Source organism: Canis lupus, chromosome 16 (assembly GCF_048164855.1).
Source record: "Canis lupus baileyi chromosome 16, mCanLup2.hap1, whole genome shotgun sequence".
Taxonomy (NCBI): domain Eukaryota; kingdom Metazoa; phylum Chordata; class Mammalia; order Carnivora; family Canidae; genus Canis; species Canis lupus.
In genome coordinates, this window is record NC_132853.1 from 2,449,327 (window position 1) to 2,464,277 (window position 14,951).

The window sequence follows — 14,951 nt, forward strand, 5'->3', positions numbered from 1 at the left end:
TGATGAGAGCCTTTTCTGGTCTCTGTGTTCCTCCTAAACAGAGGGAGGGGCTCAAGCAGGCGGCTTGTCAGCCTCAGAGTCCAGCTAGAAAGCATTTCCATGAGAGCCACTGGGCCCGGTTGAACAGTGCTTTGCCGCAGGAAGTGGCTTGAAATCCTCCAGCAGAGCTTCCCAAGACCTCTGTTTGCTTATTTGTCCTTTACGAATGAGATGAACAGCCTGGGCAGAGGAAGCCCAGGAGAGAGAAGCCCGTACCCACGGGTACGAGCCAGGCAGTGAACTGGTATGATGGTTTCTTTGGGCGTCTGCAAACTGTATGGGCAGCTGCCGCTCGCCAGAGGAGAGACGGACCCCTCTGCTAAAGAAAGGCCCATTTGTCTTCCAGGAAGGGGCTCACCTGGCTCTCTTTGTCCTGCTTTTTTGTGCCATGCAGGGTTTTGTGGTGGAGACCTTCTGTTTGCTGCCGTGAGTCAGGAGGGGCTCTGAACAGGCACTGAATGGGCCAGGGTGCCAGGGGGCACAGCACCAGGTGCTGTGCTTGCAACTTCTCATTCAGTCCATGTCACCACCTGTGAGGTCAGGCTGGGCTGTTGGCCCCGTTTCCAGAGGTGAAGACTGAGGCCCCAGAACATGTTTCCTGGCCTGCTGCTTACCAGCGGGTGACCTCAGCGAGTCACTAGACTTCTGGGTCTTCCTCTGCAAGTTGGCACCAGCAACTCCTGCCTCATGGGAGCTGCTGTGAGATTTCAGTGCAGAGTGATCGGCACTCAACTGGCATTGATGAGCACCTGTTGCGTTTTGGAGGTCCCTCGGCGAGGGGGTGGGAGGGCCAGGATGGACGTTCCCATCCTCGTGGCTCCCGGTGGGGGCTCTGGGAGCTAGGTTTTAACCACCCTTTCTCTTTTTCCTCTCATCCAAGATATTTGAGATGATGGACGCCAAAGCCAGGCAAGACTGCGTCAAGGAGATCGGCCTCCTGAAGGTGAGCACCCTGGGCTGAGCAGGAGCCCCTCACTTCCTCGAGGCAGCCTGGTCCCCAGACAGGACCACATAATGGCCATCACGGCCCATCGCCTGTTAGGTTCGGAAACAACAGCCTTTTGAAGGTGATGGCTCATTTTCTTTTCTCCTGGTTGCGTGGGCATGGACCCCACCCCACCTCTTCCCAGCCCTCATGGCACCCCCAGACTGTCCTTGCCCCACATTGATTCTACTTATGGATGGTAGTGCCTGGCACCAAATCACTGCCACCCGGGAGATGCTCCCAACTGGGCTGTCTCAGCAGGGCCGGCCTGGGCTGCTGGAGAGGGCCCATAGCCAGGTGTGGGGCGTAGGGTTCCTGGTGCTGGAGGGACCCAGGTTGTCATCCTGTTGGGCTCTTCCCAGATCTCCCAAAAGACGAGGCAGGATGTGTAACTGGAGATGGCTTGTACAAAGGACAGATGTGCCCGGCACGTCTGGGGTCGGGGATGGTGGCATCTTGAGGTGTTTCCTTTTCCCTCCCTGCTGGCTTCCTCATTGGTCTCCCCAGAGTCAGAGACGACAGAACTTTCTAGACTAGACTTGGCCCCAGCCTAGGGCTGCTCTCTCCTGGAGATTACTCCCTATCCCCAGGCTTAGGACATACCTGGGGTCTCAGAGGTGATGGAGGAGGAGGAATGGTACAGGCTTTAGAGGCCCAGGAGCCTGAGTTCAAATCCTGATCTTTATTTATAAGCTGTGTGGCCTTAAGCACTTAGCCTCCTGAAGCCTCAGTTTGCCCATCTGCTCAGTGGTGAGCAGTGGTGCCCTCATGGGATGTGGGCAGTTGGAGAAATATAAATAAAACGGTATCTGAAGAGGGTTCAGCACAGTAGAGCACCCAGGAGGCGCTCACTTGGTGTTCACCCTTTCCATGAGACAGAGGGCTAGCTCCGCAGCTTCCGGTACAGTGGGGCTGTTGGTGGCAATGACACGGAAATCCTACTGCGAGATTCCAGATAAGTGGTTTGCACTGCTGGGTCTGCCCTCAGCTCCCAGGCCCAGTCCCCACCCTCAGCGACTCCCAGGCAGTGGGGAGCAGGCCAGCAGCCCAGGGTGCCTGTTGGAGTGATGCTGGCCAACCCAGGGCCCAGGGAGTGCAGGAGAAGCCCTGCAGAGGCCAGGGTCCTGTCCCAGAACCCGGAAGGCTGACATGAGCCTGCTGCAGGATCCTGACAGTGTGGAATTGGGGAGGCCAGGGGGTGGTGGCCTCGGATGCCACACTCAGGAGGTGGGACTTGAATGTGGCCAAAAGCAGGGGAGATGTGGCCCAATGTGATTTGTGAGCACTTGCTGGGAGGGGACCCTGGCAATTTGGTCAGGGAGGCTTGTAGGGAGGTGTCAACCCCATATCATAGGTCAAAAAATTCCCTTCAAGTAACGTTTTAAAATTTGTACGTGATGGTCAACTTTGGGATCCAGGTGTAATCTCAGGACTCTGACCGATTACCCAGCCCTGAGCTGGGGACTGACTGTCCCAGTCACCTGCTGTCTCTCTCCTCTTGTGGCCAAGAACATACCTATGCCCTTGCAATGAGTAGGGCACCGAGCCAGCTTGCTCTGGGTCACTGGGCTCCAGTGAGGTAGGCCAGGCTTGGTGGGACCAGCACCTGCTGGGGTGGGGGCTCTGTCCCTTCCTCGGGCTGCAGTGTGGCCAAGAGCTGTTGACCATGGCTTGGGAGGTGGGCACACCCCTCACTCACCAGCCACGTGGCTGTGGGCAAGCTCTTGAGCATGCAGGGCCTTAATTTCCTTGTCCAGAAAAGGGGGTAGTGATATCAGTACTGTCTGCGAGTGTTGAGGGAATTAGAAGTTGGGCTGGAAGGGCTCAGTGTAGCATCTGGCATGTGCTAAGTGCTCGGTCACATGCAGCCCTTGTCATCATGGTTGTAACGCCTGCTGCCTAGCGCCAGCCCTTTCCCACTCCCCAGCCTGCTCAGGGGAAGTCAACAGGACATGGGAGGGCAGGAGGTGATTCCTGCAAAACAAAGGGAAACACCATTCACAGGGGCCACTAGGTGACATCGCTCACATCATTCACAACAGGACTCGAACCCCAAATCTCCCAGTGCAGAGGCCACCAGAGATGGGGCAGGAAGGTGGGTCCTGTCAGAACACAGGCATAGATTCTACATTCACACAGCACAATTGTGAGCACTGCCGAGTGCTGGGCGCAAGGAAGTAGCCAGCAGGGAGGACAGATCCTAGACAGATTGTTGCATCAGGCCCCAGAGGGGCTGCAGGTGGGACAGAGCCCCTGACGGCAGAGATTCGAAGAGGGAACCTAAGCCCATTCCGTGACCTCTGCCTGCCTTCCCTCTGGCCATTGTCTGTCCCTCAGCAGCCGCCACCATTGCCAGGCCTGGACCGGGGCCTCAGGGACAGCCCCACCCTGTGGAGCTCCAGGCTGTGGGAGAGAGGGATGGGTGTGGATTGTGGAGACACAGGAGAGAGAGGGTGGCTGAGGCTGCTAGGAGGAGCTGCCCTGGAGATGGGTCCTGAGGTGTGACTTACCTGAACCCCATGAAGCCAAAGCAGCCACCCGTCTCCCACTCACAAAGCACGGAACGCAACCACTCACATCTTTGGAGCACTTCATATATTTTAGCCCGAGCATGTCCACTTTAAGACGCACCTGAGGGGCACCTGGGTGACTCAGTCAGTTAGGTTTCAGCTCAGATTGTGATCTCGGCGTCCTGAGATCGAGTCCCGAGTTGGGCTCTGTGCTCAATGAGGAGTCTGCTTGAGATTCTCTCTCCCTCTCCCTCTGCCCCTTCTAACTGTGTATGCACGTGTGCACAAGGTCTCACAGGTGTGCATGCTCGCTCTCTCTCTCTCTCTCTCTCAAAAAAAAATCAATAAACCTTAAAAAAAAAAAAAAAGATATACCTGGGATCACCTGGCTGGGAAGGGGACTCTGTCTGGGTGGACAGCAACCCATGGGTACTGGACCAGGCTCTGGACTTAGCTTGGTCCTAGAGTCAGCTCCCTCCCTCTCCAGGCCTCAGGATTTCCCCCAGCTGACCTCTGGTGTCCCTTTTGGCTCCATCTGTGCCATTGTGCCCTGACCATGTATTCAAGGGAGCCTTTACATCATGTCCTCTCCTCAGAGTTGCCCTAGGAGCAGGGAGAGAGGCCTCCCCCTTTTCTCCCCAGGAACCCGCACCTGGAGGGAATAGCCTCCTTGACTGAAACTTTAATTCCCACCCAAAGCCCCTTCCAGTTTTTCCAACTCATTTGCAAAACTGTGATGCCCAGCCTGCTGATGACCCTGGTGGGTCTCTGGGAGCCCTGCCTGAGGCGGGTGTAAGGTTTCCCAGAGAAGTCATGAGATAAGGTCTGGGAGGGGGAGTGAAAGAGTTGGGGGGAGAGTGGCTCGTTTGTAACACCGACAACAACGCTGGCACTTCGTAACTGCGTTTAAGGTTGGGAAGCGTTTTCAATTTTATGAAGTGCTGGCATTCCATTCATTCTGATATTTTGCTGTAAATGAAAAATGTATCTGGAGTAAATTTGGATAAAATTTGGGATAAACTTTTTTATCTGAGATGTGATGTGTGCTGAGGTCAGCTGATGTGGTGGGCAGTGTTAGCTCCAGGAAGACCTCGAAACAAAACCTGGGCAACGTGATTTTTGACAAGGACGCCAAAACAATTCAGTAGGGGAGAGAAAGATTTTCAATCCCGGGTGCTGGGGAAACTGGACTGACAAATGGTCAAGAGTGAGCCTTGGCCCCTGTTCATTCATTTGAAGTGAATCATAGGCCTAAATGTAGAAGCTAAGACTATAATTATAATGTTTGCTGGGCAGCCCAGCAGGACAGCCCTTCATGACGGGCTGGTGCTGGCTGAGGGGTAGGCAGTAGTGGGTCCACCCACACCAGGGCCGGGCTTGGCCAGAGCAGGGGCCTGAGAACTCGGGCAGGTAGAGTGGAGCCAAGGGAAGGAAACACTTAGCCAATGACAGAGACCATCTGTGGCTCCTAGGGCTTTGGTTGAGGGGTGTCCACCACCCACAGCTGGCTTGAAAAAAGAATAAATAGGGGTTGGTGTAGCCATGTGATCTCTGCCAACGTCCCCCCTCATTTCAGAATCCAAAGACTGGCATAGGTCGGCACACAGCATCAACACCGTCCCAGTCACAGCAACTCCCAGGCCTTCTAGAATATGTGTGTTCAAACAGCCTCTGCATATCGGCTGACGGGCGCCCGCGGACTTGGCCAACCAAACTCTGGCAGAGTACTTGGGTCCCCTCTGCTTTCCCAGACCCTGGAATCATTTTGGTGGAAAGAGTCCGTTTGAGTCAGAAACGATTGCCAGGGTCTGTCCCCCTTAGCCGGGTGGGGGCTGACTTCCAGCTGGTAGGGTGCTGCCCCGTCAGGCAAACACACACCCACGGTGGTCGAGCCAGAGGCAGAGCTTTGGCACAGAGCAGAGCACTCAGGGTGCTCTTGTGCCAGGAACGGTTGGAGTTTTTCCCCCAGATTTCACAAGGATGTGTCAGATTGAGGGTGGGGAGGAAGAAGGGAGATGGGTGTTTTTAGGAGCGGTAGCTGCATCCTTCCTGAGCACAGCGATAGAGCGGTGGGGGCCCGACCCCATGCTTGAGGGCCTCGGTGGTGAGGAGGAGGAGGAGGACTGGGATCCTGCCCAGGGGTGTCCACGGAGTCTCAGCTCAGGGCACTCACCAGGTTAGACCTTTCCGTCGCAGCCCATCTGATCCTCACTGCTGCTCTTAAACATTTTATGCCCATTATACAGATGAGGACACTGAGACTCAGAGATGCAGAAGGGCTTCCTGAGTGGGGCCCAGACCTGCCTGACTCCCAAGTGACCCTGCCCTCTGTAGCAAAGCCAGAGCTCTGCTACCAGGGGCCAGTGGAAAGCCAGCACGCGGCAGGCGTGGGGCTGAACCTCCCTCACTGGTTCTGCTTCCCTCTTTGTGTCTCTTTGGACAGCAATTGAACCATCCCAACATTATCAAGTATTTGGACTCGTTTATTGAGGACAATGAGCTGAACATTGTACTGGAGCTGGCTGATGCGGGTGACCTCTCACAGATGATCAAGGTGAGTGTGCCTGATAGGCAGGCTGGTCCTGGGGGCTGCGCAGATACACGGAGCCCTGAATCAGGCGGCCCCTTGGCCTGGTCTCTTTGCTATTGTGGCCTCTGGTGGAAGCCGCCCACCAGCCACCAGCATCACTCAGCCTCCTTCCACAGTGCCCTCAGGCCTTAGCCATGGCCTGGCAAGTGCCCCCTCGAGCTCCATCCCCATTTTCTGGGAGAGGGCCCGCCATGGACAGAAAGCCCCCCCCCCCCGGCTGTACCCACTGCCCCAGCCTGCCCACAGGCTGTCACATCGGCCTCACAGAAGAAACGGCGACAGAACCTTGTGATAGGTCAGAACCCCAGCTCACAGAACCTGGGAAAATGTGTTATGCATCCCACTTTCAAAAGGGAAGAGTGACCCCCAAAAGGCTAAGAGACTTACCAGGGATGCCCAGTAACGCAGGGGACATAGCCATGTCTTGTGGGCCAACTCGGTTTCCTGGCCTGGGACCCTCCAAACATCAGCACTGGAATGATCTCCCTGGGGCCCCTCCAGCACTTGAGGGACAGCTTCACTTCCATGTGATGGACAAGACCGGGTGTCTCTGAGAGGTTGAGTGACTTGCCAGGTCTGGCTCTTGCTGTGTCTTCCCGTGGCAGCCCCCATACCTCTCTACCCCCAGTGCCCCTCCTCTTGGGGCCTGGCCCAGGCCCACCACGGGTCTGAACTCAGGAACCAGCACAGCTCTGTTGATGGGGCACCTACTGTGAGCCGCAACCATGCTGGGCACATGTATCACTCACTAAATGCACACTATCCTCAGCAAAGCTCAGGGAGGTTTAGTCACTTGCCCGAGGCTGCATAGCCTCTGTGTGGGACCCCGAAGCCCAAGCCCTAGCCCTCAGCCCTGCTCCCTGTTCTTCCTTCAAGAGCCCGCTCCCCTGCCAGCTTGACCAGTCGGGATGCTGGCTCTTGTGGGCGCCTGCTGCCTCCCTCCTCTAGCCCAGTCTGTCTGCTTCTGAGCAAGGCCAGCTATGCCAGAGCCCCCACCTTGCTCCCAGCAACACTTGCAAACGGGGCCAGACGGATTCTCCATCTTTCCCACCGGGCGCTGGGGATGGAGCAATTGCTCAGCGCCCGCTCTTCTGAAATTTGGCTCCTAGGAATTGGGGCATCATTGGGAAGTGGCATTACTTGAGCTGTTATCACCTGCTTTTATATTTTCGTTGACATATTAATGTGTTTGCAGGGATGTTAATCTCCACACAGATCCCTGGTGGGAACAGATGTGCTCTGTCATGTCTTCGCTCCTCCTCCCCGCCCCCGCACTGTTCTCCTTCATGTGCTGTTCTATTGCTGGCATGCACACATCTAGCACCCGCTGTGTGCCAGCCCCTATGCTGAGACCTAGGCGAGGGTGCTGCCTGCAGGGAGCTCGCCTTCTAACAGGAGGGCAGACCCGTAAACGGACAGCCAACAGCCAGTGTGAGCAAGCCAAGGTCAGAGCCTGCGGGAGCCAAGGAAGGCTTCCTGGAGGAGGTGACCCCTGAGCTGACCTGCTGAGAGCAGCAATCTGGTGGCAGACTAGCTTGTGCAGGAGCCCAGTGGCATGAACAGTTGAGTCCACAAAGCCCTGGGCAAGGGGGAGGCAGGGTTGTCCGGTCACCCAGGGCTTCACTGTCCAGCCCCCAGATTCGAGACCTTGCTCCAAGGTCAGCAAGGAGCTTCCTAGGACTCAGGATGAGGAGTAGAAATGATCGGTGTTGTGTTCTAGAAGAAAGGCTAGATGCTCAGCAGAGGGTGGGTGGGGGATAAAGATGGAGGCAGTGGACAGGAGGCAGAGGGGAGACAGAGGAAGGGCCCTGCCCCCTAAAGCCCCTGCAGACCCCAGGTCCTTGCAGCCTCTCAGTCCACAGAGCAGGGCCAGGGTTCAGCTGTCAGGGTAGGGGTGACCCTCCCACAAAGCTCAACCTCCCTCTGTCCTGGGGCTGCATTAGGGACTGTAGGAGCCACAGGGCCAGGTGCAGTCTCCTTCCGAGTCGAGAAGAGGAGGGAGGCATGTGCATGTCCGGCTCCTTGTCCCTGGCCAGGGTGTGGGGCCCCCTCCCAGCTCCCCTCCCCTTCTCCCCGCACTCCTGCCTCGTGGCCCACACCAGCCAGGGTTCAAGTCGGTCGCTCACCCCTGGGGTTTCTGGGGCAGCCTCCTGGCTTCCAGACCCCATCTTCTGACATGGTGCCTCCTCTGCCAAGGTCTTACCCTTTCCCAACTCTCCCTAGTCCTCCTCCCTCTGCTGCAGCTCTAGGCCCTTCACCTGCAGGGCCTGGCTGGGTGCTGCCTCCAGCAAGCGAGCAGGGCGGGGCAAGAGAGAGACCCTCCCTGGGCCTGGAGTCAGACACACCTGCTTGGCCCTTCCTCCCTTGGGCAGGCCCCTGTGCCTCAGTTTCCCCATATATAATACACACTACACGGGTGCCTGGGACTTGGTAGAAGCTCAGTCTCCCTGGGCTTTTCAACTCTCCAGCTGCCTCTGGGTTTTGAGGGGAACTGGGGGCCTTGCTGGGGCTGCACCATAGTTGCCCCACTGGGCTGGCCTGGAGGCTGCTGACCAGTAAAGCCTGTGTCCCAAGGGCCTGCAGCCTCAGGCTGAGTAGTGCCACCACCACCACGGTGCCAACATTATTTATGATGGACAGTGAAGCCGTGAGTTGCTGCCACCCCAAAACCCACCAGAGACTCTGCGCCTTCCTGCTAAATGTCACACGAAGCTTATAGGACGTGACATTTAGAAAATCACCATTCACAGCCGAGCTTAAAAGCTGTAATGAGGATAAACCAACATCACAGCGTAAATAACACTGCAGCCCAGCCCACCATGGAGCCTGGGGCAGCCCGGAGAGCCTGGAGTCCTTGCTGGCGGTCTGTGCTGTAGCCTGAGCGGCTCACCGCTGGGGTCCCTCTCCCACAGTGGAGCCTCAGGAGAGCCTCAAAGATGGCTTTACTCCCAGGCCAGGGGCTTCCAGCTAGGACTGTCCCATTGTTGGAGGTGCCTCGATCCAGTACCAGCTCTGGCGCTCCAGCTGGATGACCTTGGGCAAGCTCCTGAACCTCGGAGCTCAGTCCCTCATCTGGTGGCTCTTGGTGTCATTCGAAGTTAATTGGGGTTAACAGCTCAGCTTTTGTAGGCCGAAGGCCCGAGGCAGAGCTTTGCCTACCCCTTGCCAGCTACTAAGTGGCCCTTGGTTTCCTCATCTGTGAGATGGGCACAGTCACCCCTGCTGAAGGCCCAGCACAGTGGCCGCAGGAGGCAGGTGCTTGGCAGATGTCCCCCCAGGTCCTGTGTTCCACTCTCCCTTCCCTAGGCCAGGCGTGGCTCCTGGGGCCATCCCTGCACCAAAGCGGCTGTACTGACACACGGGCCCACAGCTTCACCTCCGGCTACTCTGGCAAAGAGGGTGGTTTTGAGGCCGGAAGCCTGGCCCTTGGGTTCCTGGTGCACACGAGTCATGGTCCTCACTGCCCTTGGTCCAGGCACATGGGAGACTCCCTGGAGGAACGTGGACCAAGACCTGTTCTGGGATCTTGGGTTATTTACAGCACACGCAGAGCAGCTTGGGGGGTGTGGGGGGGTTGGTTTGGTTTTCTGAAGCATTATATACGTTTTTTCAAGCCATGAGGTAGATTAATGTCAGTTGGAACTGAGGAGCCCATTGAAGAATGTCAAGCCATTTCCTTGAGGTTCCTGCTGCCTGTTAACCATCACGTGCCCTGAGATTCTCTGGTGCCCGGGGGCGGGGCCACTGTCACTTCACCACCAGGCATTGGGTGCCTGGGTTCTGGGCCGGGCTGGGGCTGGGGACAGAGATGCTCCACGCCAGTTCAGTCCTGCAAGGAGCTCCCCATCGGGCTGTGGGAGGAGGCGGGCATGTGTCCAGGAAGTGCCCAAGAAAGGGTGACTGAGAACAGCCATCTAGGATGCCCACTGGTGGCTGGGCCTGCTCCCACCATGGGGAGGTCAACACTGGGTGGGGGCACACGAGACCATGGAGGGTGGTTTGGGCTAAAGTGCAGATGGGAAGTGGCAACCTTTGTTCTAAACGTACTATTTGTTCAGTGGCCTGACAACCCACCCCATGCCCGGCGCCAGTTACTGCTGGGGCGGGACAGGGGCACGACCATGTGGTGGCCTGTCACCCAGGCCTGTCTGTCTTCCTCACCATAGTACTTTAAGAAGCAGAAGCGGCTCATCCCGGAGAGGACTGTGTGGAAGTACTTCGCACAGCTGTGCAGTGCCGTGGAACATATGCACTCTCGCCGGGTGATGCACCGAGGTACGTGCCCATCGCTCCCAGGGCCGTGGGGCCTAGAGCCGGTGGGAGGCCAGGCACCCCTGGGGCCTAGGATGCAGCATTCCTTCCACTCTTTCTGGCTCTGGGGATATCCATGAGGAGGTGGGACCACATGTTACCCAGACGGTGGGTATCACGCATCTTGCCCATCTTGGGGGGAGTCAGAGAGTCCGGCCAGGGCCTCACACATGCCCACTCTCTGATTCCCTAAGGACACTGCCTTTCCTGTCCCACCCGCCCTGACCTCCTAGCCCCACGCCAATTGCCTCCTTCTTCCTCTGCAGACATCAAGCCTGCCAACGTGTTCATCACAGCCACGGGGGTCGTGAAGCTTGGTGACCTTGGCCTGGGTCGCTTCTTTAGCTCTGAGACCACTGCAGCCCACTCCCTAGGTAAGGAGGCCTGTCCACACATCCCAGCAGCTGCTGGAGGCCCTGGGTAACCATGTGGGGAGGTGAGAACAGTCTCCCCCCACAGAGCCTTTGGTTCATTAATGCGAGAAAGTGCCTTCTGAGCTCTAGACTTTACCTCTTCACCACAGTGACCCAGAGGAGGGTAAACTGAGGCCCTAAGAAGCTTGAACGGGGGTCCCCTGCATCCTCACACAGCTCCACGCCCCTTCCAAGAAAGGATGGCAGAGCCCATCTTATCCAGATCCTTTTTATCCAGTTGCATGAGGCAGCCATCCACCTTCTCATGGCTGTGTCATGTCCCCTCGCGTGGGTACAGCACACTCAGTCTGGTCCTCCTGGTGGGGCACAGCAGAGCTAGTTTCTAGTTTTTGGGACAGGCAGCTTTGAAGCTGCGGGACCAGGTTCTCACCTAGGAGGAGGTGACAAAGTGCAGGGGAGCAGGTGGAGGAGGGAACAGGAACTGTCAAGTGGGGGAGCAGAGCACACAGGGGTGCTGCAGGGGCACTGCAGGTTCGGGGGGGCCCAGGTGCTGAGCTTGATGGACATTTTGATGTTCGGGAGCACCGGAGGGTGGGACTTGGGAACACACTCAGGCAGGTGTGGGTTTTGGGTTACTTGAAGTGATGCCCCCCATACAGAATCTGTACACAGGCTCCGTGACTGGGTGTGACACATGGAATGGTGGAGGATGAAGAGTTTGCATTTGTTGAGAATATAGAAACCAGCAGAGCCATAGAAGTAGGATCTCCCGTGTGCCACAACGGGGCGTATCAACATTTAGCCAGGGCTGGGTGGGCGGGACTCAGATATGGCAGGGGCATCCTCCTACGGAGCCCGTTCGCCACCCTAGAGGTGGCATCTCCCGGGGAAGGTGCTCCTGAGCCTCACTGCCCTGAGTGAAGGCTTGTCACCTCCCTTGGAAACTGCTCTGTTCTCCATGGACTCTGCCCCAGTCTGGGGCCCCAGCCCACATGTCCCCCACGCACTCTCCAGATGCCCGCGGCATGCTATGAGTACAAACAGCAGCTTCTGGTGACAGCGGAGGTGCTTTCTGGAAGACACACGTTCCTGGTGGAATCTGTCACTGTTCATACAGGTCCCGATGGCTTAGAGGCTCTGGGGGCGAAGCACACAATCAGGAGAAATGCACTAACTGGGAATCGGCAGCTCTGAGCTGCTAACTGGAGTGAGCCAGTGTGCGTGTGTGCATGTGCCTGAGTGTGGGAGTGTGTGCACACAAGTGTACATGTGTCTGAGCATGGGGGCCAGGGTTTGAAAGGATGTGCAGGACCCGCCAATGCCTGAGTTTATGATACTTTACTCGCAGCACAATCACTTGAGCTCCTGGGGTTCCAGAGTCCTGGTTCGCACATAGGATCCTATGGACCCTCATAGGATCTGAATGACAGAAGGGCAGAGCCAGGACTCAAATGCAGGCCTCTCCTTCGGAGCCCACACTCCCTCCAGAGCTCCCAGCTGGCCATGCTGCGAGGAAGCCTTGGCTTCCCCAGTCCCTTCAGACACTTAGCAGAATCAAAGTGTGTTGGTGAGTGTGGGGCTGTTTTCCTCTTTGGTTTAAGAGCTTCCAAAGGCCAGAAATTCCGGGGCAGCTGTCAAAGAGAAGAAGAGTTCAAGCCACTGTCCCCGTCAGCCAGGTCCCTCCTCTGCATCCCTCCACCGAGGAGGCTGCGCTCTCGTCAGAGCCGGTTAAGATCACATCATTAGGAACGGGCTTGTCCGACAGTGTGAGTTTATTGACTCGGACTGGTGCACTTATTATATTAATGAGAAGGAATTGGAATTTGGGAAAAGGCTGCTCGCTAGGCCGGGCTCTTCCCGAGGCCTTGGAGCAGCAGCCGGGCTGAGTGATGGATGGAAGGACCCCTCCTGGGGGGCCTTGTGCCTGAGTCCAGGGGACACCCCCGAGCTGAGAGGCCATGGGTGGAGGTGTGGTGAGGACCACTCCCGGAACCCAGGGCCAGGCTCCACCACAGGCACAGCACAGAGCCGAAACCCAGGGCCCAAGTCTCCCTGACGTAGAAGAAAGGCCCCCCTCTCCACAGCAAGGTCTGCAAAACCGACTAAGTCTTCTGCACACATTTGATCGGGCAAAAAATTGAACTAATTGCCATTGCATTGTGACTCAGAAAGGACTCGGGGTCAGGGCTCCTTCACACCCTGTGCATGGGCGTGAATTATGCATCCACTGCTTCTGCACACCTACTACGTGGGGATGCTGTGATGGCAGCCACTTGGCCCTGACGAGCACCTCCTCTCCTGAGGCCGCTGACCCCCCACCCCCCGCAGGGCTTATGCAAATCCCATCCCCTCCTGCCTCCCCCTTCCCCAGCCCCCTCCATGCCTCTGTATTTGCTAACACGAGGCTGGCATGAAAGGGCATTAGTCATGCCATGGCCGGGCTGACAGGTACGGTACCCAGCGGTGGCAGAGTGGCTGCCTTGGTGTCAGGAATAGGAGCCGTAATTAGAGCGCGGAACAGAATGAGCGTCAGACGAATTACCAGGCAGCAGATCATATTTGTCAGGAAGGATTGCATACATAAAAATTAAGTGACAGTACACGCCGGTGTAATGAAAGAAAAATGAAAGATTTGCCTACACACAGCTCACAAGCTACAAGCAAGTGTCTCGCTCCGAGCAACGGCAGCAGCTGCAAGACAAATTGTAGGGCTGGGAGAGCAGGCCCTGCTTGTTCAGCAGTAGTGACAGGGCGGCCACAGGCTGGGCTCAGGGGTGGGCAGTGAGGCTGCCTGCACCCGGGGCCCGTGAAGGCCTCATGCTGCCTCTCAGGGGCTGGGGAATAGGTCCCATGGGGGCAGCCCCAGCAGGTACTGTGGTCAGAGCGCACAGGCTTCCCCAGGCTGTCAACCCCGGGCCTGACCCCAGGACATAACTTTCTTCCTTCTCCCTTCCCAGAGCCGATTCTCTGGCCCTGGGCTGGGCACTAGAGAGGAGATTATGCAGCCTTCCCTGATTGCAGGGGGCCCCCGGACTGGTGGGAGAACAGAGATAGGCCCAGGGTGGCATGGTCAGGGGTGGGCAGAACTGTCTCCTGAGGGCCCACTGTGTATAGACAGGCACAGTGCTGGGGTCCCAGGCTCTAAATTGGGCCCCGATGAACCCAGGATCCTCTGGGGCCCTAGGGCTGCATCTGCCCCTCCCAGGACTTGGGTTTTCTGTGGTTACCGACCTCACCAAACAGGTGACTTAACAAAGAAGACAAGGCTTAGAAGATGTTGCAGAAACACTTTGCTTTTTAAAAAATTATCCCAACGAGGTTTATGGTCTCCGTGTGACAGATGAGGACACTGAGGCTCAGAGGGCGGGATACCCCATCCCCACAAGTCACCTAGCTAGCAGGGACTAGAACCCTCGGGGTGTCAGCTCCACTCTGGGCACAGCCACAGTGCACTGGGAAGTGGGCTTGGGTCCTGATGAGCTCTCTGGGTGTCCAGCCATTCAGGGGAAAAGTCCATCTACCCTCCCAGCAGGGGCCGCCTGGGGCTTGGGGGGCCTGCCTGGGTGGCAGGGAAGGAGGATGGAACACTGGGTGGGCCCTGGGGAACATCTGCCGAGTGGGCACATGGTCCTCACAGCCACACGCCCTGGGAGATCCCACCGGTGGGGGCACCATGCAGACAGGCTCCCTGGGCCTACTCCTGCCCATCCTTGCAGCCCAGGACGCTGGCAAATGACTGGCCCAGAAAACCTGCTCCAGCAGGTAGATCCAGGATGAGCATGGACCTGGTGGAGGTCCTGGGAGGTCACACCTGGCTGGTGAAGGGCATCTGGCTTGCCTGCCACACCCCTGGCATTTTCAGGGCACAGTCTGTTCCTAGATGAGCTGCTGCCGGAGAGGGAAGGAGAGGGTCTCAAGGGGACAGCAAATGAAGATGGATCCTGGTTAGGAAACGAGCTACAACTCACCTGTGTGTCCAGTCATTCACTTGGCAGGACCTGTGCCAGGCCCCAGGTGCTCCCCAGGAAAGCCCCTGCTCGCTGGTATTTACAGCCTGGGGAGAAAATCCGTGTAGAGGCCTCACCACCAAGCAAGCACAGCTCTAACCATCATGCCCCAGGTACCATAGCCATTAGTGCTGC

At 57.3% G+C, this 14,951-nt stretch overlaps 1 protein-coding gene across 5 annotated transcripts in view; it reads left to right on the plus strand.

Annotated features, from left to right (window-relative positions):
* NEK6 (NIMA related kinase 6) overlaps positions 1 to 14,951 on the plus strand; it is an 83,257-nt gene that overhangs the window by 49,784 nt on the left and 18,522 nt on the right. For all 5 annotated transcript variants that reach the window (XM_072777873.1, XM_072777869.1, XM_072777870.1 and 2 more), the window contains 4 exons: positions 920 to 982; positions 5,978 to 6,088; positions 10,291 to 10,399; positions 10,702 to 10,809. In XM_072777873.1, coding sequence (XP_072633974.1) covers positions 920 to 982; positions 5,978 to 6,088; positions 10,291 to 10,399; positions 10,702 to 10,809 — 391 coding nt within the window. The remainder of the gene's footprint in view (positions 1 to 919; positions 983 to 5,977; positions 6,089 to 10,290; positions 10,400 to 10,701; positions 10,810 to 14,951) is intronic.